The following is a 27,303-nucleotide window of genomic DNA, read 5'->3' as shown; positions in this document are numbered from 1 at the left end:
TACTAACTTAATTTTATACTTATGTGTATGTGTATATATCTGTGTGAAGGTATGGCACATGTGTGCAGGTCCCCAAGGAAATCAGAAGAGGACATTAGATCCCCTGGAGTTGGAATTATAACTGTGAGATGTGGATGCTGAGAATTGAAATCAAGTCTCTGCAAGAACAGCAAGCACTGTCTTTGGTCCCTAAGTTTACAAACTTTAAAGAACCCCGACATCAAGCATATCTTTAATACAAAAAGTCAATGCAAATACACTGAGAGACAAAAATTCTTACTTAATGAGGTTATAACACATATCTCGTAGGGGCTCGTGGTTTTTCTTCCTTACATTATTGTTGACCAAACTATCCAGCTCGTCCCGAGCAAACCTAAGCTGAACCTCTGTTACACTGTAGCTTGCTGACTCCCGAGCACATTCTTCAATGTTATGAGCTTCATCTAAAATGACAACTTGCTCTTTCAGCTTTATATCCATCTGTAAGATAAAATAATATTCTATTAAAATATTTGACAAAATGAATTGAAAAGCAGTAGGCAAAAGATTTCGTTTAAAAATTCACAATATAGGCCAATACTACTTGTGCAATTTACATTAAAAAACTAATATTCAAGCCTTAAAACAACTTCAGAAGCACTAACATCTACCAGATACCAGTTCTATTCCATAGAACTCGTATTTCCATTCTAAGAACACTGGGTAACCAACCTCTCAATGAACATGTGCCTATCCGCTGAGCATAGATGACGGTACCACCGGCTGCACAGATGGTATACAATTATACAATAAAGAACATTCAGTACAATTTTAACACTGACGACCACTTTTGTGTGTGTGTAGTGCTGTGGCTAAGCACAGGGCTTCATGCTTGCCATGCAAGCCCTCTAACAAATGAGCTGCATCCCTATCCCTGAAGAGAAAACCTTGTGAAGGGAAACAAGAAGGCAGATTCAATGATTCCCAAAAACTAACAAGAAGTGGTACAGTCCGACCCACGACATGTACTTTATTTTGAAGACTGCTCTTCTCTGGCTGATGCTGGTAAGTCTACTAATCTGCAGATCAAGTGACATCATGTTTCTCACAGGTAGGGTAAAGCACAGCTCAGAACCAGGCTCATCAGGTAAAGTATTCTGAGCTTCTGTGGTCAGAAATTGGCTCAGATTCAGGAATGGACATGCCAACCAAGCTGAGCTGAACAGAGAGACTGGGGGGATGCGTGCGAGCTCACGCCCTTTCCTCCAGCTTAGCTAACTGCCTGCGGTTGTCTTCGGTCCCACAAGAAAAGGACTTCCTAAGAACGAAACCATCAAAATGAAGAGAAAGCCAACTCTTTCTTCTTAAGCTCTTTTCAAGTTAGGTTTGTATATCTTGGAATAGAAAATCCTGAGCAATAAAACAAGAAAATTTTATTAAAGCAACCTCCAATAAATGATTCTGAGAAAGTAATAACATACACAGTCTGGGAGAGACTGAGGAGAATTATGAGGGCAGACACAGGCTGAGGTTCAAGAGAGGGATTCCGAGGAGGACAGGAGCGAGGTAGAGTATTTCAGTGGGTGTAATCAAAAACAAACACAGGAATCCCTGAGCGGTTCTAAGGCATACTCAGGGGATCCACTTGGGAGTTTTGGGAAAGGCTGAAACAGCAGTTCTATGCCAGACTACTGAGCATCTTGAAAATGGAACTAAAACATGAACTCTATCCCACAGCAAAGGAAGAAATATATTTTCAAGCAGGGGACTGATAGAATAAAAGTAACATTAAGAAGGCTATCCTCACTAACACTGTTATATCTGATGCCTAATTAAGAGCTACCCAATGAAAGGTACAGCAGTAGAGAATAATGGTATGGCAGTAAATAATGCCTTACTGAGGCTGGAGAGGAGGCTCTGTAGTTAAGGGCACTTGATGCTCTCCCAGAGGACTTGGGTTCAATTCCAACACCCACATGAGGGCTCAAAACTGTAACTTCAGTTTATGGGGGATCCAACACCTTCTTTTAGCTTCTGCGGTCACCTCACACGTTACGGAGGCATACATTATGGCAAACACTCATACACATAATATTAAAAAATTAAATAAAATATATAAAATGTAAATGCCTATTAATTCTTAGCTTAAAAAGCCAGAGCTGGAGCTATGGCTCAGTTGGCAGAGCACTCGCCTAGCAGGGTTTGGTTCCTAGCACCGCAGAGGCTGGGTACAGCGCATGCACCTGTAATCCCGACGCTTGGGCAGTAGAGGCGGGAGGACCAGAAACTCAAGGTCATCCTCAGCTATTTAACAAGTTCAAGGCTAATCTGAGCTACATGAAACCCTGTATCAACAACAACAAACCTAGAAAGAAACAGAAAGCTAATATGAACTGCATAGTCACACCTAAAGAAAGCAGTAACTGGCTATACCAAATCGTTTACTTTGTCTTAGGCAATAGTGATTATTATCTCTATAAGAACCAGGCAAATAAATAAAATTTAAAGTTCACTACTAAAAAATTCACAAAGCACAACTTTCACAATACATATTCTCTTCACATAGCTCCTTCAATGCAGTTATATCCCCTCCCCCACCACCAGGAGAAATATTTTTAGATAAGTCTTAACTTCGTGAATGGAGAGAACAAGGGTTATATAATGGTCTTCAATGGGGACAATTTGGCTCCACAGGGGAAATGAGGACATTTTGGCAATGTCAGAGACATCTCTGACAGTGACAACTGTAGGGATTGTATTGGCATCTCAGAGACAGAACCGGGGTTACCACTAAACATCACAAAGCACAGACAGCCCGTCACAGCTAGGTGACTCACTCAAGCCTGAGGAACACACTACAGTTCGAGCCTTAACTGCTTATTACCTTGGAAATTAAAATAACTGGGTTAAAAAGTCACCTTTTAATTCACCATAGAACACATGTTCAGTACTCTGTTTACGTAAACTCGATACAGAGGGGAAAGACATAAACATCTAAAAGCTTCCACACTCATCACCTTTATCTCTAAGTAGGGAAACTTCTAATCTCCATAGGTACTCACGCTTTCCCTTATCTGTGCGTCCAAGAGGTAGTTGTAGGGACAAAATACTATGTCAGCATCATCTACCAGCTCCCGCGCTGTGTAGTAGGGACATGCCTTCAGTTTCCTCCCGAGGCCGACAAGCTCTTCTATGTCCCAGGCTTTGGACATCCTCTGAAGAGACTGCAGTGCCTGCTGATTACTGATTCTATGGACACCATGGTAAAAATAGCAGGACTTTCCCTGAAAATGGACAGACATAACTGAAATGCGAGTCAGCTTTGGAATAGAAGAAATAAGGTAAGGTTATCACAGAACTTTAAAAGATTACTAGAACCAAAAGCTAATAATCTATAGAGAAAATAAATACTTCTATACTTCTAATCACAACTTTATCTTCCTGCCAAGACACAGGAATCTCACTACGCTGCCCATGTTGACTTTGAACTCTTGGGCTCAAGTGATCCTCCTGCTTCACCCTCCCTAGTAGCTGGAATTAGAGGCTACATCCAAAACCATTTAAAGAAATTACAGTAGTTCACTCCGGATCAGAGAGAACACCCAACACAAAATCAATGAGAAAAATATGCTTAAATTGTGTGATGTAGCCGTGCCATTAGCCGTAAAACATCCCTGGAAGATGAACAAAGAGGTGGTATCTCCTGCTGCTTTTAGAATGGAATTAGATGACAGGCATAGGGAGGAAATTTCTATTGACTCTCTTGTCTCTTCTCAAATTTAGGCCATGTGACAATATTAGAAGTCAGGAAACAAGAAAGGAAGATGAGGAGAAAGGGGAAAAGGAAAGAAAAAGAGGGACTAGCTTGAAGGAAAAAAATAAAGAGGAATAACTACAAAAATTCATAAAATACAAAAGTACCCCCAAAATTCCAAATTATATTATTCAAGACAGGGTTTCTCTGTAGCTTTGGAGCCTGTCCTGGAATTAGCTCTTGTAGACCAGGCTGGTCTCGAATTTACAGAGATCTGCCTGCCTCTGCCTCCTGATTGCTGGGATTAAAGGTATGCGCCACCAACACCCGGCTCTCACATTTCTTCTATACACATGTATAGAAAGTTACATCTCTATAAAATGGCCCAATATTAAGACTAAAAACAAACTGCTATCAGGAAGATCTCACTTCACTGTTGCGCATGTGTACACTGAGTTAGGATGCCAGAAATGAACTGGTTCCCTTCGTACTGGGCGTTTAGATTGTCCTTACGCTTGCAAGGGAAGCACTGCACAGCTGAGCCATCTCCCCAGGCCTCACCTTTGCCTATTTTAAAGGTGAAAAACAAAACTTTGTTTCGATGTGTTCTTTTTATAATTTCTACTAAGGTGTCATGTTTCTTTGAAAGAATGTCCTTGGGCTGGAGAGAAGGCTCAGTGTTTAAGAGTATTGTCTGCTCTTCCAAAGGTCCTGAGTTCAATTCCCAGCAACCACATGGTGGCTCACAACCATCTGTAATGGGGTCTGGTGCCCTCTTCTGGTCTGCAGGCATACACACAGACAGACTATTGTATACATAATAAATAAATATTTTTTAAAAAAGAATGTCCTTGTGTGTGTGGTACTGGACACTGAGTCCAGGGCTTCACACACCCAGGGTAACCACTCTACCACTGAGTTACAATCTCCAGTCCCTACATGAACATTCAACAAAGGATCCACAGTAATTCCTATTTCTTTGATGTTATCTATTAATGCCTTTGCTATTATGTTGCTGGAAGTAAAAAAAAAATACATAGTATTAATTAAAAATTAAAATTTTTACAACTCACTCCAAGTATGAATATGTCATATACCAATTTTAACTGATTAAAAGCGAGGACAAAAGAGATAGCTCGGTGTTAAGAGCACTTACTGCTCATGCAAAATACCCGGATTTGGTTCACAGCACACATATGGCAGCTCACAACCATCTTATCTGCTGTTCTGGGGCACATGAGGCCTCTTCTGGCCTCCATGCACGTAGTGTGCAGGCAGGCTCATCACAAACACATACATTAGAACAAAAATCTAAGATGCATAAACTTAGCCCAGCATGATAGTGGGTGACTATAATCCAAGCATGTGGGCGCCTGAGGCAGGAGGATAGAAAATTTAAGGTCTACTGACCTTCATAGCAACATTTCTAATTAAAATAATAAGCTAAATAAGTGAACAAATAAAATGTATAAAACTAATAGTCAAGTTACAAAAAAAATTCAACAAAAATCTCAGCCTTGAGTAATGAAAGTACTAGAAGCTTTGAATAATGGGAAATTTGCCAAAACAAAAAAAATCTGACTTTTATCATCAATGTATACTGATGATAAAAATTAGATACATGGCACAGTCTAAAAGCAAAAAACAAACAAACAAACAAAAAACTTCATCTAAATCCAACTTCTATGACCAACAGCTGACATGTTAAGTCATTTTAAAGAAAATACACCCTTTTAAGGACAGGTACAATGGTACACACCTTAAATATCAGCACTCAGGAGGCAGAGGCAGGGGAATCTCTGAGTTTGAGGATAGCCTGGTCTACAGATCGAGTTCCAGGCCAGTCAAAGCTACATAATGAGACCTTGTTTCAAAACAAACCAAATGACACACCCTTTGAAGTGACTGTGCTATTTGTTAGGTTCTCTGGAGATGTTATAATGAGAAAACAGTCACCAAATGTGTAAACCTATGACTAGGCCTGTGCAAAGTGTCCTTGCCTGAAGAATAAATATGCATATATACTCTAGCAAATAATGCTTTTTTTAAAAAAAAAAAACATTCTGGCAAAATACACAGAACCTTGCAGAAGTTTCCTCGAGGGATCAGAGGACGGGGGAGGACGTGTCATGCTGGGCTAGCTTTGACTTCTCTATCTACCAATATGCATTACCGTACGTGTGACTGTATTTCTATTCTTTTCAGGGTGAGAGGAAAGCAGGCTCGTCTTATGTAGCCAGCTACCCTTAAATCTGCACTCCTGCACGAGCCTCCAAAAGACTGGGATCACCAGTGTGCATCACAATACCCAGATACTTTAAAAAAATATATTTATTCTTACTTTGCCTGCATGTGTGTATGTGCATACCTGGTGTCGACCGAGGGTATCAGACAGTTGTGAGCTGCCATGTGGTGTTGGATATTGAACCCTCTGGAAGAGCAGCCAGTGTTCTTCTAACCTCTGAACCATCTCAGCTGTTTGAATTTTTAAAAAACAAGATCGTCTACATCTAAAATTTTTAAAAGAATTGGCATTCCAGGCTCAATTTTCATTTTCATAATTGAAGCGAAAAGAAAAATTTTAACCGACTATTATTCCAGTATGGTGGCACTTTAAAAGAGACCGCGAACAAAAACGCATGTACCTTCAGATCAAGCCAAATAATCAGAAAGTTTACACCTGAAGGGCTCTTAGGACAACAGCTCTGCGCAGGCTGATAGTGAAGCCCAAAGCTCATCCCTTTTAGCCGTGTAACAGAACCCAGAAGGGAGTCTGTCGGCGGGAGTGTTATCACACTGTAAACCCTTTTCACTCAATGTCAGTTATCTATTTATCATTTCTCCTGGGTAAATCAGCCACAGTAAACACAGACACCTATGGTAACTTTGTAATTGGCCCTCATTACAATACCAAATTACTCTGAGGGCTTGGGAACAAGAAATGAACGCTTGTGTATACCCGGGAGGTAAGCAGTCTGACACGGAGCTGGGAGACAGCACGCCACAAGCAGCTCTCTCTGTTGACTTCATCTCTAATGTGCAAAAACAAACTAGCTGTTCATTTCAAGCCAGTGGGAAGTTCTGAGCATCCAAGTCTACCGAACTGTCTTATTACATGATTGAAACTTCTGAGCATAAAGATCAAATGCAAACAGTACTGCAGGATTCTAGACTATTATACAAAATAAGACTATCTGCTTTAAAATTTTTCATTGCTTTCACCAATATATTTTAACTTATATATTTCCTACAAATGCATAATTTTTGTCAAGAACAAGTGAAAAAAGATTTTAAAAATATGTAATGGCAATGGCAGACAGCACTTAAGTTTAGCAGAGCAGTCAGTAACTCATGGAGGCATTTGCAGTTTACCGCAAAACCCTATTCCTTGAGCACCCTGTAAACACACACAGTAAGAGAGTCCACGTCATTCTTCAGCTAGTCAGAAGGAACTGAATGGCAACAAATACGACTACGGAATTTCAGCAGTGATTCTGACTGAATGATTCTGTTTCCTTCTTTGCTCTGAACAGTCACTCAAGCCTGTCCACTACACTTGCTCCTCACTTTCACTGTACAGTCAGTCTCTGACTACATAAAGTTAAATAGCTACTAAAATATGACTTGAATAGGCATTAAAAAAAAACCCAAGTAAACTCTCATCTGGTTAAAATAAAAAAATAAACAATGAAACCTAATTTATTCATATTATACAGGAGGAGGATCCATCAATGAAACAAAACTTTTGGAGCTATTATTCATAGGCTTTTGTGTAGAATCAACTTTGATAAAATAATAGAAAGACAAAAAAAATTTCAAAGTCTACATCATTGCTCATTTTATATACTGATTCACTGGCTATGTCGGAGAACAATCTCATACTTACAACTTCAATTTTCAAGCAAATTAGCTACAACAAATGCAGACTTCCAAAATAATCCTGCCCAGGATTAAACGGTATTTACAACAGCATGTCTTCCCTCACTCCACCCAACCTAAGAATTCATACCACTCCAATCTCCCTGGAAAAGTTTAAAACCATGTATAACATGTCTTACATGTTTTACATGTTATACATGGTTTTAAACTAAACAATCCCACAATTTTTTTAAAAAAATTGTACTAATTAGAACTATAAAATAAATAATCATGCATTTCAACATTAAAAATTTCCAAATTTGCTCAGTTTAAATTTTCTTATTTTGAAGTTTTTAAATATATAAAATATGCTGATTAGATCTCATTAGATAAGATTCTTATAACATTTTATGCCTTCATCAGACATCACTCATGTTCAACTACTTTGGGTAGAAAGATTTAAAAGAAAAAGATGTACATCTCAATACAACAGAAATTAATATCACGGAATTTTATTTATAAGTTTTAAAATCAGAATCTATCAGTTTAAATGTGAATTAAAATTTTCTTACGGTAATATCTTTAAATAGTAATTAATTTGATTTTCATATTATCTAATGGTAAGTATATAAATATACACACCATGCACCAAGAAGTTCTAATCTCTTCAGCCTTATTTCTTTTCTCCACATCAAAGCAATCTTACTCACATGTTTTCCATCCAGCAGTTCCATGCACTTTTCATTTCTGTTGAAGTTACCCACTACTTCAGGGTGAACACAGGTATGGTCCCTGCTGGAAAGAATAGTCATTGGGACCCCTGAGTAAGCTGTCTTCCGGAGCTCTCTAGTAATCTGAGCAATCTGCTTGTGTGTGCGTGTCCCAAAATAAATTTTGGGTCTCTTGGATTGTCCCCCGTGATCTTTCCTAATAGTATCTGCAGAGTCTTCACTGTTTCCTTGTTTAGTAGAACAGCAGCACCTAGAGCAGTGGCCATCAAGCTGAAACAAGGAAAGAAAACAGAAAATGTCTGGGCCACCACAACAAACACTGTACCACCTCTCAGAATCAAAGCCCTTAAGTAATGAATCCTAAAGGTTCAAGAAGCTTTCAGAGAGTAGCCTCTAATGCACCACTGAAGAAGAAACCACACACTACACACAAATTAGTTCTCTATCTTCTCCAAGTTATAAACGATGCTTCTCCATCTTTGCATTCTTTCCGACATATTCAATTCCAAATATTTAAAGTACTTCTTAACATTTCTCTTTTATAAAATTGTAGTTTTAAAATGATATGACAGATTGGAAGATCATTTCATTTCTCTTGGGCCATTGTGACATTATAGAACTGATAGTTTTTCCCATAGCACGGCTCAAATATTCTATTTTTAAAAGGTATTTGAAATGTGGTTAACAAAAGAATAGACATAAGAAGTTGAATCTTAAGCACCACTACAAAATAAGTACAGAAAACTCTTCCCTAACAAAGGAATGAAAATGAATACAGAAATATCAACATTTAACAGTGAGTGAAAACAGGCTGCTTGAATGGAACAAGTATGCCTGAAATCCAATTACATGTGTGAAATCAAAACCCACCAGAAAAACTGTTACTAAAATAGCTCATCCTGGACAAGCTCTCAAGTCATTCAGTATCGCAAATGAAATCACATAACTATCTCTTTAAACTCAGCAATGGAACCTCAAGAGTAGTCCAAACTTCACCCGATTTTAATTCCCACCTCTGAATTCTGCCCCACCCCCTTTCTTGCAAGTTTAATCTATGAGAGCTCACAGATTCTTAACAAATATCCCCTTCAGAACTTCAATTCCCCCACCAGATGAGACAGAATGAAGCCTCATTTCAGAGAAATGCTGTGAACCAAGCACTGAGGAAAAGGGGGAGCGGCACACTCATGGAAAAGACTTCACACTGCAAGGATTCGGTCCGGTAGGACAAATACTCTACTTACTGCATTAAAAAATTGTAATCAGTAAGATTAGCCTTCATAAACAAATGATAAGTCATAGTATGTTACACCACAATGCTGGAGATCAAGCTGTCTTTTAGCCTCTGCTCAGTGGAAAAGTAAGTTCAAATTACTCCTAGTCTCGCTCAGCCTTGTCCACCATTAAATATTACAATGCATGATAGAATGGATGTAAATGTGACCCTTCTGGGGCTGTCACTCACTGGGATAAAAGGTTCACTGATGTGCCAAATAAACATTCAGTCAAAGCAGATAAAGTTACAGTCATGCTGGAATTGTTACATTCCCCTCTCAGGTTGCCAGTAACAGCGGATTTCATTACAGAGTGCTGCCACAGTAAAGAGCCAGTTCCAAATATCCTGCCTTCTATATTGAATAATTACTTATTCACTGAAAGGATAAAAGAAGAGTTATGAATGGGGCCCTTGTCAACAGTGAAGCAGGAAACAGCTGACTTGTGGTTTATGTTACATATGTTGCAATATCTAACAACTTATACTCACAGAGAAAATGGAATGCAAATTATATCATGATATTTGCACTGAATTGTTTTTCTGGTTTCTGTAGTGATCATATTAATTAACTAACGTACTGAGAAGCTAAGATAACTACAGGTACTTTTTCATATCTACAGACTGTTTACTCAATTACACTATTTTGATTCCTATAATGCTGTTGAATTTGCTGGACAATCAGACTGGTAGGACCCATTAAATCATTTTGTCCTATATAGATACATTATATAAAACCCTAAAAATAGTTCACTAGAATGGCTCTCAAGGCTTAGCAAACTCCTTTTTGAGGGAATACTTTTCAACATTAATTTCACTCAATATTTACCACTAGCTTCTTTTAAGTCCTCCTTTTTTCTGATTCCCTTTCAAAAAAAGAAAAGTACAGAAATATATATATATATATAAAATCAACTTTCACAAATACTTTAGTATTTAACTTACAGACCTTCACAGATATACAAACATACCTTTCATATAATTATTTCCAAATAAAATGGAAACACTACCATATAGTTTTACAACTTGCTATTTTGATTTCAAAATTTTACATTTCAAGATGGGTGAATTTGGCATCAATAAATCAGTTCTCATCTTAAAATGTTATGTAGTAGCTCTACTAACAAAAATTCATAACTAAAATGTTTTTAACTGCAATAGATTTATCTATTGCACCAATTTATCTAATATCACCAATTTCTACACCATTAATTCAGAAAAGTATAGGCCATAGATATTTTCATATGAAATATGCTTTGTTTGTTAACTTTTAAAGTGAATTGAAAAAAATATGTATTTATGAAGTCAAGGTAGATGCCTTCAGAGGACAGTAGTTACACAAGGAAAAAATGAGAATGAAATTAAGACAGTCACGCCTTGCTCCTGTGCACTACTAAAGAATAATTACCTCCACAGTGGTTTCCCATAGAGGTCACTACTTAGAAGATCTGAGAAAATCATATTTGAAGATAGAAAAGTGATATGACACCAGAAGAAAAGCTTTTAAATAAGCATTTATCTAATAACAAAAAGGAACTGCTTATATCAAAATGATTAACTTCCAATGCTGAAAGAAAACACAAGATAGGATCTGGACACAGCAAGGAGAGGAGATAAGAATGTACCCTGACCCGTGAATAAGCTGTGACTTTACGGCCTTTCTCTGAAACCTTTGGACTTAGAAGTACTGAAGCAGTCAGATGAATAAAATCCGGCAACTTTGCCTCTCTTGGTAACTATTTCTCCTGTTGACAGGTTTGTTTTTCATAGGGTGGTTGTTTTTTGCATATATTCCTTAAATGTATAGAATTTTCATCAGGACACTACAAAATAAAATTTAAAACTATTGACTTTCATCCAATATACTAAAGGCCAACAGGTAAAACACACGATCCCCAAAACTTGTCAACTTTATAACTTGTAAATGGTAGTGAGTTCTGATCAAGCTCTGTAAAAATGGCAGCTTCCTCTTCATGTCTAAAAACTAGCTTCCCGGCCAGGCGGTGATCCACCACCGCCTTTAATCCCAGCACTTGGGAGGCAGAGGCAGGCGGATCTCTGTGAGTTCAAGGCCAGCCTGGTCTACAAGAGCTAGTTCAAGGACAGGAACCAAAAACTACAGAGAAACCCTGTCTCAAAAATTAAAAACAAACAAACAAACAAAAAAAACCTAGCTTCCCTTCAACGGAAGGCAAGAACATCCAACATGCATAGCAGCAAAAGCAAAGTATCATCTTAAAGAATAATACAGGGGACACGGGTAGACGGGACAAGAGTCACCTGCTCAGAAAGGCCTCTCAATTCTATAATGGCCAACACTGTCCTTGGGAAGCTAGCAACCAAGAATATTTAGAAAATTTTCCACGTGTTTAATAATGACTTCTAGTTCTTCTTTTGTCCTGTTGTATAAAGATGTACCTAAACTCTATGAAAGAGGAGAAAAGTAGAAGCTTTGGTTTTGAGAGAAAGACCAGCTGCTGCGTCCTCTACTACCCCTTGTACAGAGCTGGGAGGAGCAACCCCGAGTGTAGCGCACTAGAACACCAGCTGCTGAAGGGTCAAAGCCCTCTCCACACTCTCCCGGCACACTCCCTGTGAAACAGTGTGCCTACTTATTGAAAAATAAAATGAGAAGGGTCATGAAATATTCTTAGAGAAGGAAATTAGGAAACAAATTAATTACACTATCTACAGCAAGGCAGGAACCAAACGACATCAGTCAATGTTGCGCATACTGAACTATCTACCAACAGGATCACAGGGAAAATGGAAGCAAATTCTATCACGACATTCTGACTGAAGTCCTCAGGTTACTCTGTTACTTACTGTGGGTATCATGTCACTGCTAAAAGGTGACAATGGATGGGATCCTCAAAGTAGACCAAAAAGAACAAATTCATTCTGAACAAAATAAATATTTAGGCCAGGTGTGGAGGCATACACCTGTAACCCAGCACTTGGGGAGTGGAGGCAAGAGGATCAGGAATTCAAGGGTCTCCTTCACTGCACAGCAAGTCTGAAGAGTCCGGACTGAGACTCAGTCCGGAAACGTGCGTGTGTGCTTGCACGTTCTTTTTCTCCACTCTTTCTCCTTCTTTTCATTTTTCCCAACCCACTACAAACTCCTAAAGTACAGCAACTCACGTTTCTTTGCACAACTTATTCACTGAGTGTGTAAGTCTAATTTAAACTGTTTCCATTGGAGGACCATGACACAGTGTCCCCAAACTACTTAACCTAATCTCACAGTTTTAAAGCCCGACGGACACTCCAGTTCTAATTTAAAGTGATATAAGCACAATAAACACACTTCAAAAATCAAATGACTTGACATCTTGAATTTTGCATGCAAATGGATGGACATAGAAAACGCTTTACTGAGTGAGGTAACCCAGACCCAAAAAGAGGAATATGGTATGTATTCACTCATATGTGGATTCTAGCCATAGTTAAAGGTCTTTGAGCCTTTTATTCGTGATCCTAGAGAAGCTAAATAAGAAGGTGAACCTGAAGAAAATCATGTAGTTATCCTCCTGGAGATTGGAAGTAGATAAGAGTGCCAGGTAACCTCGGGTGCATGGGGGGGTGAGGGGTTGTTGGAAGGGGAGAGGGTTAGAGAGAAGGGAGTAGGGGAGGAATGGGGAAAGCTCAGGGGATTGGGATGGGGAGGAGGGAGGAAGGATGTATATGGGATCAGGGAAGTATATATCTCAACTAAGGGAGTCATTTTAGGGCTTACAAGAGACTTGATTATAAAGGGGATCCCAGGTCCAAGGAGAGATCCCCAGATTGTTCTCTGGACAGAGGAGAGGGTGCCTGAACCGACCTTGGCCCATAACCATACTGATGAATATTTTGTATATCACCATAGAACCTTCATCTGGAGATGGATGGAGATAGAGACAGAGATTCACATTGGAACATTGGACTTAACTCCCTAGGTCCAAACGAGAAGCAGAAAGAAAGAGAACATGAGCAAAGAAGGCAAGACCAGAGGGAACCTTCACCTGTTGATGGATGGAGATTGAGACAGAGACCCACATTGGAGAACTGGACTGAGCCCCCAAGGTATAAATGAGGAGCAGAAGGAGGGAGAATATGAACAAGAAAGGCAGGACCATGAGGAGTGCGTTCACCCACTGATACAAGGGGACTGATCTAATGAGAGTTCACCAAGGCCAGATGGACTGGGTCTGAACGAGCATGTGATCCAACCAGATTCTCTGAATGTGGCCGGATTCTCCGAATGTGGCTGGCACGGGGTCTTTCTGAAAAGCCATTGACAATGACACTGGGACTTGTTTCCTCTGCATATACTGTATTTTTGGGATCCAGTCTGTTTGGATACTCACCTTCCTGGACCTGGAGGGAGGAGGGAGGAACTTGAACTTCCCACAGGGCAGGAAACCCTGACTGCTCTTAGGGATGGAGAGGGAGGAGGAAAGGGAATGGGGGGAGTGGGAGGGTGTTGGGAGGAGGGGCGGAAATGGAAACTTTTATAAATTAATAAACTTTAAAAAAAAATCAAATGACTACTCTTTAAAAGCAAAAGCACAGGATAGTTTACTACTTTTTGAAGTTATGCTAATATGTGAGCCACTTTAGCTGTGAACAACAAATACATATCTAAGATTCAATATTAATAATTACCACCTAATAAAACTGCCCTGGCATGAGGCACTTCACACTCAGTATCCCATTTCATCCATCCATTCAGCCAAGAGACATTAGAATCCTTGCTTCCACAAAGCCAAGTAGAAGACAATGACAAGGGTCACCCAACCTCATCCACAAAGAGGGCTTCTCTCTTTAATTGTCCTAAAAGCAGCAGTCTGGAGAGTTTATCAATACCAGTTTCATGAATTAAGGAACTGTTTCTGGTTACTTCTGTGCACATTATTTTTCTGATGCAATTACAAAATATACCTAGGATAAACTATATAACTAAATTCATAAAAATTACTTAAAACTTGTTATTTGAATTAAATACTTTCTATCAAGATCCGTGTTAAGAACAACAAAGAAGCGGGAGGTGAGCTCTTTCCACTAAGAGACTGTTTACAGCAAGAGTCAGCAAACACTGTTCATCGAGGGTCAGAGAATAAAGATTTCAGGCTTTTCAGGCTACAAGGTCTTATATAAGAAAATAAAAAAAAAACAACACTGGACACCTTTAATCCCAGCACTCAGGAGGAAGAGGCATGTGGATCTCTGTGAATCTGAATTTTAGTGAGTTCCATCCAGGACAACCCGGGATATATACAGAAACCTTATCTCAAAAAAAAAAAAAAAAAAGGAGGAGGAGGAGGAGGCGGAGGAGGAAGAAAGAAAGAAAGAGAGAGAAAGAAAGAAAGAAAAGAAAGATTCATGTGATTCAAATGTGAGAAAACTTTTGTTTGAGACAGGGTCACTGAACTTTCTCTATGTAACTCAAAATGGTCCCAAAGTTGATCCTTTTGCCTCAGCCTCCAGAATGCTGGTATTATAGGAACACACCTCTACATCCACCCACCCCCTTTGGAAAGGGATGTATTTATTTATTGTTATTTTATGTGTATAAATGAAAATATATACATATACAAAAATGAACTAGAATTTTATGTACGAACATATATACAACATAGCAATGTTGAACAAGTTGAATATGACCTAAATGTAATTCTCTCCATAAAATTCCAAATAAATTGAAAGTAGAGATAATATGAAACTTTAAGTAGAGAATTAGAAAAGACTACTCTAGTAAATAGTCACATTGATAAGCAATATCTGGGGAGACAGGACTGGAGAAGTGGTTAAGTGGGTAGAGTGCTTGCCTAGCATAGACAAAACTCTAGGTTCAACTCCCAGCACACAGCCCTGCAACTGTGCAACTTGAGAGAGAGAAGCAGAAGGCTCAGAAATTCAAGATAATCCTACTGAGGGCATTTTGTTTTTGTTTTGTGTGCGTGGTTTGTTTGTTTGTTTTTTCTGAGACAAGGTCTCACTGTGAGGCCCTGACTGGCCTGAAAGTCACTATGTGTAGACCAGGTTGGCCTCAAACTCAAAGAGATCTGCCTGCCTCTGCCCACAAGAAGCAGGGTTAAAGATGTGCACCACCCATGCTGTGCCAGGAAATCAGTTTATTTTTAATTTTTAGTGATTTCTTTATTCTTATTTTATGTGAAATAGTGATTTACCTGCATGTCTGTGTGAAGGTGTCAGATGGCCTGGAACTGACAGTTATGAGCAGCCACGTACTAGGTCCTTCCTCCCGGGTCCTCCAGGAGAACAATCAAGTGTTCTTAACGGCTGAGTCATTTCTCCAGCTTTAGAAATCAGTTTTAAAGTAGAGATTCCATAACAGGAGCTCAAAAACAACTATGACTAATTTGGGTGAGGGCTTTATTCCAAAATTTGTCTGATTTTATAGTGGAAATAAAACGGCAACAGCACTCCCTTGATAAGCAGCTTGGCCATACACAGTTATTTCACACAGGAATAAACAAGGTGCTAGTCAAAAGAAGATAATTTCATAGAGGTTCGACCATGCTTTTAAACTCATCTCAGTTTTAATATTCATTAATTATCTAATAAGACATAAGGCTAAAAGCCTTGAAACGCTTCTACTTTACAGATCGGAAAGACAGAAGGAATTCCTCAAGTCACTGCAAAATCCACTAAATATATGGAAGTTAAATTCAAAACCTTAAATCTTACCATCTAACCGAGTAAAAAATACAAAACCCTTTTCCCTTTCCCTTTTTAAGAATTATTTTTATCTCTGTGCTTGTGTGCTTATAAACATCTGCCCCGTGTGTGTGTGTGTGTGTGTGTGTGTGTGTGTGTGTGTGACACCTGAGGAGGGCAGAGAAGGGTGTCCGTGGAACGGGTGTCATGGCTGCTGTGCCTTGCCTGATCCCGGTACTGGGAACTGAGCTCTCAAAGACCAGGAAGCCCTCTTAAGGACTGGAGCCAGTTTCACTCGTGTGCACGATACACCTGGTTACGCTTGTCCCTGGCTTTCTCCTATCTCCCTTTCGCCCTGGCAGCCTCTTTCTCACACTTAAGGCTGTGTTCTGTGATCTATTTAGTCTAGCTGGGGCCATCTGTGTGACCATGGGTTTACTTTAAAAAGGCACACATATAAAGAGCCAATAGAGAAAGACCAATTAACATAGAATTATAATACAAGCTGTGGGGCACAAGAAGCAGGCTTGCCGTTAACTCTATCAACCATTTGCTGCTTTCTAAGCCATCTAAACAGGTACTGGATGCCTGTTGTGCAAACGCGCACATAAGCACACACTTCAGTAAGAGAGTGCGACGTAACCATACCTTTTCAATCACGCTTTAAAAAAAATTAAGCAGCAGTACCCTGCGGCCAGTTCCATGATTAAACTGCACAAAGCAGCTGTCTATCCGCTCGCAGCAACCAGCAGGTGAACCTGATTCAATATTTATCACAGGCTTTCACAGATCGCTGCTAACCAAGCAAACGTTTTAATTAAGTTGGAACTTGCTTCAAAGAGCTCATTCAAGATGTCAATCAGCAGGTATGGGATCAGATCCAGTGTCAGGTGAGGGTGTGTAATCCAAATCCACAACTTTCTTCATCCCATCTCTGTAAATTAGCCTGCTCTGAAGTTCAGACTCTGATTGTAACGGACTGCCAGTCTCCTGGAATGTGTAACCGAAGTCACTCACGTTCTATTGTGAAGGTTGTAAGCAATATGTTAAACTGCAGTGGGCTAGCACATTAAGACAGATCCTTTTCACGGCTGGTTCTTGATACCGTGAGTGTTTGTTACCCTACTCTCCACTTACTGTTTTCTTTCTTGCCTAGTGTAAATGGAAATTCCTCAACACAGGAGCCCCAGTTTCTGAAAAGTCTTGTTTCAGTAGAATTAATCGAAAAAGATCCAGAGTAGGATAAGTTTTATCTAAGCTTACATAAGAAAAATTCGTGCGAGGAAAGGTCTCAGTTTAACAAACATACCGAAAAGATCAGCCTGTTATAACGTAGAACTTCTGATAGCACTATATGCAGATACAATCGTAGCAATAATGAAAGAGCGATGAGCCCCACTGACCGACTTCAGGAAAAATACCTGAGGTATTAAAAAAAAAAAAAAGCTGGCGTGAATGGTGGCACAAGCCTATAAACCCAGCATTTGGGAGATTAAGGCAGAAAGATTCCAAATTCAAGGACATCATGGAATACACAGCCAGACTTGATCTCAAAAAGCCAGGCATGGTAGTTCACATCTATAATCCCAGAACCAGGGAATTAAAAGCAAGATGATCAGGAATTTGAGGCTAGGCTGAATACATTAGATCTTATCTAAAAAGAAAGTGAAAAATAAAATTTTTCTTTACAGAGGACTGCTATGTATTTTAAGTGGAGTAAGTTTCTAAACTCACCATTTTGCAGCTCTCACAACTGATTAAGGGACTGAGGCAAGTGGCCTAAACTAATGTTAAAATATTGGGCAAGCTGGCATGGTGGCCCATGCCTATAATTCCAGCACTTGGGAGACAGAGGCAGGAACATCCCTGTGAGTTAGAGGCCAGCATAGACTAAAAGTGAGATCCAGGACAGTGAGGGCTATAGAGTAAGACTGTGTCAAAACACAACAACCCCACCACCACCACCACCAACAAAATCATTGAGTGAAAAGCTGTTGGGGAAATAAAATAATTACATAGTCTCAAAGATCACTACAGGACTGCAAAGATGGATCAGCAGCTATGGAAGAGCAGGATGCACTTGCTGATCTTGCAGAGGACCCAAGTTTGGTTCCTAGAACCACACTGAGTGGCTTACAACCATTTATGATTTCAGTTCCAAGGTATCTGACACCTTCTTCTGGCCTCCTCGGACACCAGCATGCACCTAGTGCACATACATACTTGCAATCACACATATATACACATGAAATAGTCATGTGTGTTGGCACATGACTTTAATCCCAGCATCTGGGAGGCAGAGGTAGACAGAAGACCGTGGGTTTTAGGTCAGCAAGGCATACATAGTGAGATCCTGGTTTGAAATAAACAAACATTTTTAAAAAGTCACCCAGGGGCTGGGCAGTGGTGGCGCACGCCTTTAATCCCAGAACTCGAGAGGCAGAGGATCTCTGTGAGTTTGAGGCCAGCCTGTTCTCCAAGAGCTAGTTCCAAGACAGCTAGGGCTGTTAAACAGAGAAACCCTATCTCAAAAAACCAAAGTTATCCAGGATTAACCATCAATTACGAAAGCTTTGACCAAGTGGTTAACTCAGCATCAACAGTGCTGTAACAAGCCGGGCGCTCATGTTCACACTTCTAACACAGAAGAGTAAGTCTAAAGCCAGCCTGTTCTAGACAAGCCTAGACTAGAGAGACCCTACATCAAGACAATACAGAAACAACAGTAAAATAAATTTGTTTCATATGCCTCCTGATGTAAGAAATGTCATTCTGAGTCATCTTGGTTCTAAAGTCAACAATCAACGTTAGGGTGTAGATCAGATCTTGCTTAGCACAGACTAGACATGCTCAATACCTACCAAAGTACAGGAAGATTCAAATAAGGCAAAGAAAGCACACAGGAACAGAGAAATAATGATAAAAAGACCTGTGTGCATTTAGTTTGTAGAAATTGATCCAAATGTACATCTGACATGCACACCTGTATACATTTCAAAAGTATTTAAAAATACTACCCCACAAGACTAGAAGTGTTTTTATTTTCTACTTTATATTTCAATATTATAATTTTTCTGTGTATGAATGTTTTGTCTACATGTTTGCATGTACGCAACACACATGCAGGAGCCCGCAGAGAACAGAAGAGGACAGCAGATCTCCTAGAACTTAAGTTACAGGCAGTTATAAGCCTCATGTGGGTGCTGAGAATAGCAAAGTGCTTAACTGTTAAGCCATCTCTCACACCCCTATTCTGAATCTTTTTAAATTAAATAAGAGAACAATACTATTCTATAAAGTCATCTTGCACATTCAGACCAAAATGCTATCAACAGAATTTATACACAGTAATTTTGTGGGCTGGGGAGCCAGCTCAATCGGCAAAGTACTTGATTTTTGAAGAGTGAGGACCTGAGTCTGATCCCTAGAATCCACATGATAAGGATGGACATGGTAAGAGTGTACACAGAATCCCAGTTCTGGATTGAGGCAAAGAGGATTCCTAGGGTTCCCGAGCCAGCCAGCCTGGCCTAATCTGAGAGCACCAGGACAACAGAGACACCCTGTCTCAATAATCAAGGTAGATTACACAAAACAAATGACACACACATGCACACATATCTGCAGGTGTACATGTATACATACACACAAAACTGTTTTGCTTCTATTATGGCCATTGAAAATTAGTTATCATCCACACACAAACCTCTAACACAGTGCCTTCCCCCAACAAAATCTTCTCTAATGATGGATGGCTCAACATCTGACTATTCAATGTATTTTCCATTAGCCAGATGAGAACATCACGCACCTAAAAAGTAATTAGCATAACTAAGCGATTTTAATTAACGGAAATAGTCATAGCTGTTATCCAAGCCAGCTTCCCTACAATGAGCACAAACCACTGGGATAAGAAGTGAAAGCATCCTTGACAATCTGTGTCCTTCTGTTGTAATGACAGACTGGGAAGAAACTCACTCCTTTAAACAGCGTAGATATAGGCTGCAGCCTGTCACAGCAAGCAAGTCAGCACAACCCAGCAGAGTTGTCCTGGGCACTCTTGGTCCCTGTACGGCTACTTCGTCAGCTATAAATCGGCATTTTATATTTGGGTCACAACATCAAAACAGGGACGCTTCATCGGCAGTTACAGATTTGTTCCGGTGTCAAATTTTAATCATCAAAAACGATGCTCAACAGATGCATTTATCACAAAACTTCGAAATGTTAACATCTTGTTTTTTCTTAAGTTGCTACAGTCAGCCTACTGACTACTGTCTTTTCAATACTGAAGTTTGTGAGCACATCGTTGCTTCTTCAGCATACCCCAGAGCAGTGTGTGTTCACTCTAACAGAGACAGAGAACTTTAATTCATGATCAAGATCTGCACAAAAGCTTTCTGGAGTGCTTTTCTGTATTTAACTTCTGTTGTTCATTTTCAGCACAGAATTTCAAGTTTCTTTCTGCTTCTTCACTTCATGGGTCATTCTAAGGCCATTCTCCACTGTCTACTCTCTGCCAGCTTCGGCCCTTGTGCTGTAAATATAAAGGCTTCCTCTTTTTCTGATCACTGGGACTCACAGGAATAGCTGCAGAATCTCCTAGACATTTCCAACAACAAAGAATTACACTTCATAAATGCAGAACACAGTGAGTAATGCACACAGGCTCTCGGCCTCACGCAGGATCTCAGGAGGAGTCTGCATCTGTGCGCCACCCGGCCCAATGCCAGTTTGCTATCCTTTGTGGGCTTCTTGTTTGGGGTAACGTGGACATCCATGGAAAAAAATGTATGCTAGCTGAAGAGATAGAGGAGGAGGCTGTCATGTTCCCTCAGACACCTAGCCCTGCCAACACACACTGAGTACATCTGTGGTTTGGTTTGGCTTTCTTGTCAGTACCTGGTCTTTAACTCACACACATTCATTTGTCTTCTGGGTCACTGAGGCAGTAAGTCAGATAAGATTGTCTCCATAATGTCTGTCAAAGTGATTGGTCATAAGAAGGGCACGCTCATCCAAGGTGACTAATACTGCCGTTTTCAGGTACCTTTAAGGGTTTTAGGGCAGCCAACCCAAGCATCTTTGTCATGAGCTCATTCTTCTTATGAGTGGTGTATGATCATAAAGTCTCAACACAAAATGACAAAGAGTCCTTCTGAATGTTGTAGTCAAAGTACATTCATTCTCCAGCCAAGAGCAACCTTTGTGATCCAGAGAAATTCCTTCCTTATCCTGGATATTGGCCTTTGGTCTTTCCCTAGGGGTTTTGCAAAAATTTGCATTTGGGACTAGAGAGATGACTCAACCGTTGTCATTGCTTTCTGCTCTTCCAGGACACAAGCTTGATTCCTAGCTCCCACAGGCACATGGCATACAAACATACAGATAAATGAAAATAAAAATTAAATCTTAAAAAAAATTTACCTTGTCATATTTGGTAGCACACACCTTTTTATCCCTGTACTCACGAGGCAGAATCAGGCAGATCTCTGTGAAGCCAGTAACTTCTGGCTTCAATTACTAAGACTGAAACAGACTGGAAGAGTTGGTGAGTTGGCAATATTTTCTCTAAAGGGCAAAGAACAAATACTTTGGGTTTTATGGGCTGTAGACACTACTACTTTTGTTCTGTTTTTCTTTGATTGAGATAGAGTCGCACTATGTGCCAGTGTGCCCTAGAACCCCCAAGTACTAGTATGAGGTGTGGCAGCAAGTCTGGCCCTCAACTCTGCTGCTAAAGAGCAAAGTATAACAGATGTCTAAATGAATGTAAACTATTCCAACACACACACACAAACAAAAAGAAAAAATTCTTTATAACAACGAGCATCAGTATAATTAGCCCAATAAGCCATCATGTCACAGCCATAAACCATACAAAAAGGAAAACATCAAAATGCATGTGTAAAACTAGGCAAGCAAAAATTTGAGTTTTAAGTATTTACTATGATCATACTATATCAAATAATAAAAAAAATCTACAAACTATAAATTTTATAAAAATAAAAAAAAATATGATAAAAGTCAACATATAGTACACACTAAAATGCAAAAACAGCTAAAAATTCCTGGTGCTTTCTCAGTATTACTCAACTCTTCTCACAAAGACAAAAAACTCCACACCTTATATATGTTCTTGTGACTTGCATTTGGGGACTGTAACATTAGCAAATCCAACAGAGACTAAGAAATACTAGAGACCTGTGGTTTGCTCTCTTGCTCCCCTTCTAGAGAATGACAGCTACCCACACCAGCATTCGAGCCAACCAACAGTGAGCTCCTTAAACCAGGGTTGATTTCCTGACCTATCACTGATCACAGACAGAGGCCAGGCAACATTAGCAGAAAATACGCACAGCTGAGGTCAACCAAAATGCAGACCCCAAAAGTAAGCTAAATAAATGTTTAGTTTGTTACACGGCAATGGGCAGTTATGTATATGTTCATACACGTGCATACAAGTACACATTTGTAAAAGTAGGCAAAACATCGGGGTTGACAGAAGGGATAGCTGAATAGGACTAATAACTTACTCATATGTTTTGATGGTTTCCAAGTTTTCTTTAATAAATAAATCTGCCTTTATTCAGGAGGAAAAGATGTTGCCTTCCGGTCCCAAACATTTCAGAGCGTACAGATTACTGTGCAGACGTGGATAAGTCCAAGAACCACACCACACACAACCGACCCCCAAAAGAACTGGCATCAAGAAATCCCAGTCACAAAGACTCTAATCTCTTCAGGGGGTTGACCCCTAGTTCCTGAGGAACATGTGTTTTTCCAGGAAGCAGGAGACGCAGGCCAAGAGTGAGAAGGCAATGAGAGCAGGAGCCATCAAAGCCCTGGTGACGCCCAAGGTGCCAAAGGGCCCCAGTACTCAAACTCAGTCACCTTGCTTTCATTGCGCCCCACAAGCTTGGGAAGTAGATTCAAAGTTACACAGCCAAGGGCTGTAGGTTCTGCCGACGAAATCCCAAGGTTCAAACCAAAGCCAAGGCCACAGCACTAGCTTAGAATCCCAAAGGTGCCCAGGTCCCTGTGAAGGCCCCATAGAAAAGGTTCCTGTCTGCCGATGTAAAAGCAAATGGACGGGTGTGACAGACCTAGACCCCATTTACAGATCATCAGTGCCCTATGCTGTTCATACAAACAAAGTGAGCCAAGATCTGTTAAGAGAGAGGAAGGAAGGGAGGGAGGAAGGGAGGAAGGGAGGAAGGAAGGGAGGAGGCAGGGAGAGAGGGAGGCAGGGAGGAAGGACAGAAGGAAGGAAGGAAGGAAGGAAGGAAGGAAGGAAGGAAGGAAAAAAAATGTCATTAAAAATACAAATTCTGGGCCAGTAAGATGACTTACTGGGTAAAAATGTCTAAGACAAGCACAACACACACAAACATAAATAATTAGATGTAAGAAAAAAATTTTAAATATAAAGAATGAAGCATTAATATAATTAATCTTAATCAATAAAAGCCAAGAGCCAGATATCGGTATAAAGCCTGGAAGGTCAGAGAACCAAGAGCAGCTGCCAGTTTTTGGATGGAGGAAGGAGGCCGGTAAGAAGCAACTGGCAGCTGCTCCCAGTTCTCTGATCTCCCAGGTTTTACCCCGATATCTGGCTCCTGGTTTTTATTGATAAGATTGATTAGAATAATGCTTCAGGGACTAGAGAAATACACACAGCTCTTCAGAGAACCCAAGTTTGTTTACCAGCACCCACATCGGGAAGCTTACAACTGCCTGGAACTTCAGCTCCAGGGGATATAACACTCACTTCTTCCTTGGACACCAGCACTTATATACATACTACCAAATCTTCCTCCTTGGACACCAGCACTTACATACATATTACCAAACAGGCATGTAGGTACACACAAAATTAAAAAATAAAAAAATTAGTTCAGGTGGGGTTTGGTGGCACATACCTGTAGTTCCAGCACTTGGAGGCAGAGGTGGAAAGATCTCTGACTCAAGGTCACACTGTTCTACATACTGAACTACAGGTCAGCCAATGCTCAGCAAGACTCTTTCTTTTAAAAAGAAAAAAAAGCCAGACATGATGGTGTATGCCTTTAATCCTAGCACTTGGAAGGCAGAAGCAGGCGGATCTCTGAGAGTTTGAGGCCAGCCTGGTTTACAGAGAGAGTCCCAAGACAGCCAGGGCCCCACACACAAAAAAAACCTGTTTCAAAGATAGATAGATAGATAGACAGACAGGCAGGCAGACAGATAGATGATAGAATGATTGATGGATGATAGATAGACAAACAATAAATAAAAGTTTAAATATAAAAACAAAACTATGGTACTCGCTTCAGCAGCACATATACTAAAAAGTTGGAATGATACAAAGATTAGCATGGCCCCTGAGCAAGGATGATACACAAATTCGTGAAGCGTTCCATATTTTTTGAAAAAAACAAAACTATGAAAACCAAGAAAAATGTGCTGTAAATTTATAGAAAAGGACCTAGAAAGATTCTCAAGAGTCAATGGTGTTTATCTGCACGAAGGCAAAGCAGAACAGAAGTACTAAGGAGAACATCTTGTTTTTACTCTGCTAACTTACACTGGTAAGACTTTTTTAAAAAGATCAGTTATTATTTATCATTTCTTTTAAAAGCTGAATTTGCGCCAACCATGGGAGTATATTTATACCTATAATTCAATCACTCAGAAGACTGGAGCAGGAAAGTCAAGAGCTCAAAGGCAGCTCAGGATGCATAGAAGGTGTTGTCTAGAAAAAAAGGCAGCCACGATTTATTTTTTTAAATAAACATCAAATCTAGGTCCAGAGATGGTTCAGCAGATAACGGCACTTGTTGTGCAAGCCTGGCTACCTCAGTTTAATTCCCAGAACCCAGAGAAAAGTGGAAGGGGACAACTGATCTCACAAAGTTGTCCTCTAGGAGCTGGAGAGATGGCTCTTCCAGGGAACCCTGGTTCAATCTCTAGTGCCCACATGGTATCACTCACCTGTAACTCCAATCCTGGGGATCTAACACTCTCTTCTGGCTTCTGTGGGCACCGTGCACATGTAGCGCACAGACACATGCAGATAAAGCACCCATACACACAAAACATGTGCACTGTGATCATGTCTCTCTGATTCACAGATTGACTCGATCTTTTTCTCTTCTGTTTTATTCTATATAGGGTGTCACCAGACTGGCAGTGTCAAACCAGCTATGGAGTCCCCAGGTTGGCCTTGAATTCACAATCCTACTGCCTGGGCCTCCTGAATGGTTAAATTATAGACCCAAGCCACTCTAGCTAAAGGTATTTTAATATCAGGCACATTAAATAATAAAATCTATTTTCTCTTACATATTTTTAAGCATCAGTTAATAACAAAAATTTCCCCTTCTTTTTCTTTCCCTTGTCCTCATTTATAATCCATGAATCTATATTTTAAAACTAAATTTTGTAATCATGATTTCACCATTTACCTGACCATGACCATGGTCAAATTTAGTATCTTTTAAAATTATGTGAATGCGTATATATCTGTATGTATGTTCACCACAGGTGTGTGGGTGCCCTGAAAGCCCAGAAGGGAGCCTTGAATCCCCTGAGACTGGAGTGACTGTCAACTGTGAGCCACCAGCATGGGAGCTAGAAACTGAACCTGGGTCCTCTGCAAAAGCAGCAAGTGCTCTGAACCTCTAAGCCATCCCTCCAGCCCCTTATCCAGTATCCTTGGGCTTCACTTTTCTCAACTATCAGATTAACATCTGCTCTATTTTCTCCACGGTGTTGAGGTTAACATCAAATGAAAGGAGACATAAATTATTTGGTACAAGAAGAGATTCCAAAAAGCTATTAGCATATTATTATAATTCCTTGAGAAATCGGCTACTGCATGCAAGCGACTGGCAAAGGTTTTAAAATTCTGTTCCCATATTAGGTTTCAGCTAGTTATAATATTATCTAACAACCTGTCCCTCTGGTAGCTACAGAAGTCAAAAGTTGTTCCTAATTTTTTATTTATATTACTTATCAACTTACTTCATAACTCCTGAAACTTGTTGTTTGGTATCTTCCTTTAGTATGCTAATACACAAAACAAAATGTATTTAGTTCTAGTACTACAATACTATTATACCGCTTACGTCTAAGGATCTGACCAAAAGTCATAAGCTAAAAATAGAGAATCATGCATTTCTTTAACTTAGGCCTTTTAAAAAATTCATTTATTCTACAAATATGTGAGCACCAAGTACAGGCTCTGTGCTAGATGCTGGCGGGTACAAAAATGCGAAAAAAAGACATTGTACTTGCTCTCGTAAACAACCTGCCAATGAGACAAACACGGCAGGATAAACATGCATGTGATGGTAAGCTTTCGAAAACACTGTAAAGATAGCAGACAGGATGCTGAGTGAGAAACTATCTTGAAGCAATACTTACAAAGTACTGTACATTGTGTGACCTGGGACAGCACAGACAGCACAGACATGAGCTGCCTGTCACCCCAGCTCTGGAGGAACGTAACCATTCAACCCCGCCTCTCTACTCAACAGCCTTGTGAGATGAGCCTCAGTTCTCTCTTGTAGGATTAGGGGAACAATCTTCCCCGTGAGAACGATATAACTAAGTCAAATGCTTTTGCTTTGTTTTGAAACTAAGCACAAAGAAAAATTAATATAATTTGACAATAAAAATTCACGTACAAGAATCTATATTTTCCAAGTGAATTAACATTCCTGAACTTCCTAAAGAAGTGTTCCAGCACACAATAAACATCATCATTTAAATAAGCATCACCATATATGCGCTGTCACAATACAGCTAACTAGTCGTTTTAAATAAAAGTAAATTAAAATTGAGAAAATGACCCAAAAAACACTTTGAAAGAAAACTGATCATTTTCTCATGAGATCCTAGAAGACACTTTTAAGCAGAAACAGAAAGACAGAGACACAAGGAAGAAGGGAAGAAAGAGAGGGGTCAAAGGTAAAGGAAAAAGAAAGGGGTGAGGGTGGGGGAAGAAGCCCCAAGGCTCCTGGGCAGCAGCTTTTGACAAAGGTCAACAGCGCACTCTG

At 39.8% G+C, this 27,303-nt stretch overlaps 1 protein-coding gene and 1 non-coding gene across 3 annotated transcripts in view; one reads left to right on the top strand and one right to left on the bottom strand.

Annotated features, from left to right (window-relative positions):
* Brip1 (BRCA1 interacting DNA helicase 1) overlaps window positions 1-27,303 on the bottom strand; it is a 126,564-nt gene that overhangs the window by 78,657 nt on the left and 20,604 nt on the right. Inside the window, exons 7-9 of one of the 2 annotated variants that reach the window (XM_087910144.1) lie at window positions 8,302-8,592; window positions 3,042-3,263; window positions 281-480 (exon numbers count right to left, since the gene is read on the bottom strand). In XM_087910144.1, coding sequence (XP_087766270.1) covers window positions 281-480; window positions 3,042-3,263; window positions 8,302-8,592 — 713 coding nt within the window. The remainder of the gene's footprint in view (window positions 1-280; window positions 481-3,041; window positions 3,264-8,301; window positions 8,593-27,303) is intronic. The other variant, XM_087910145.1, reaches the window with a different exon arrangement.
* Window positions 24,564-24,669, top strand: LOC125408594 (U6 spliceosomal RNA). The gene has a single exon (XR_007234507.1). It is a non-coding gene; the product is annotated as a U6 spliceosomal RNA (small nuclear RNA).

This window comes from Myodes glareolus, chromosome 9, assembly GCF_982192425.1.
Source record: "Myodes glareolus chromosome 9, mMyoGla1.1, whole genome shotgun sequence".
Lineage (NCBI taxonomy): Eukaryota > Metazoa > Chordata > Mammalia > Rodentia > Cricetidae > Myodes > Myodes glareolus.
This window is presented reverse-complemented; position numbering and strand designations above follow the sequence as displayed.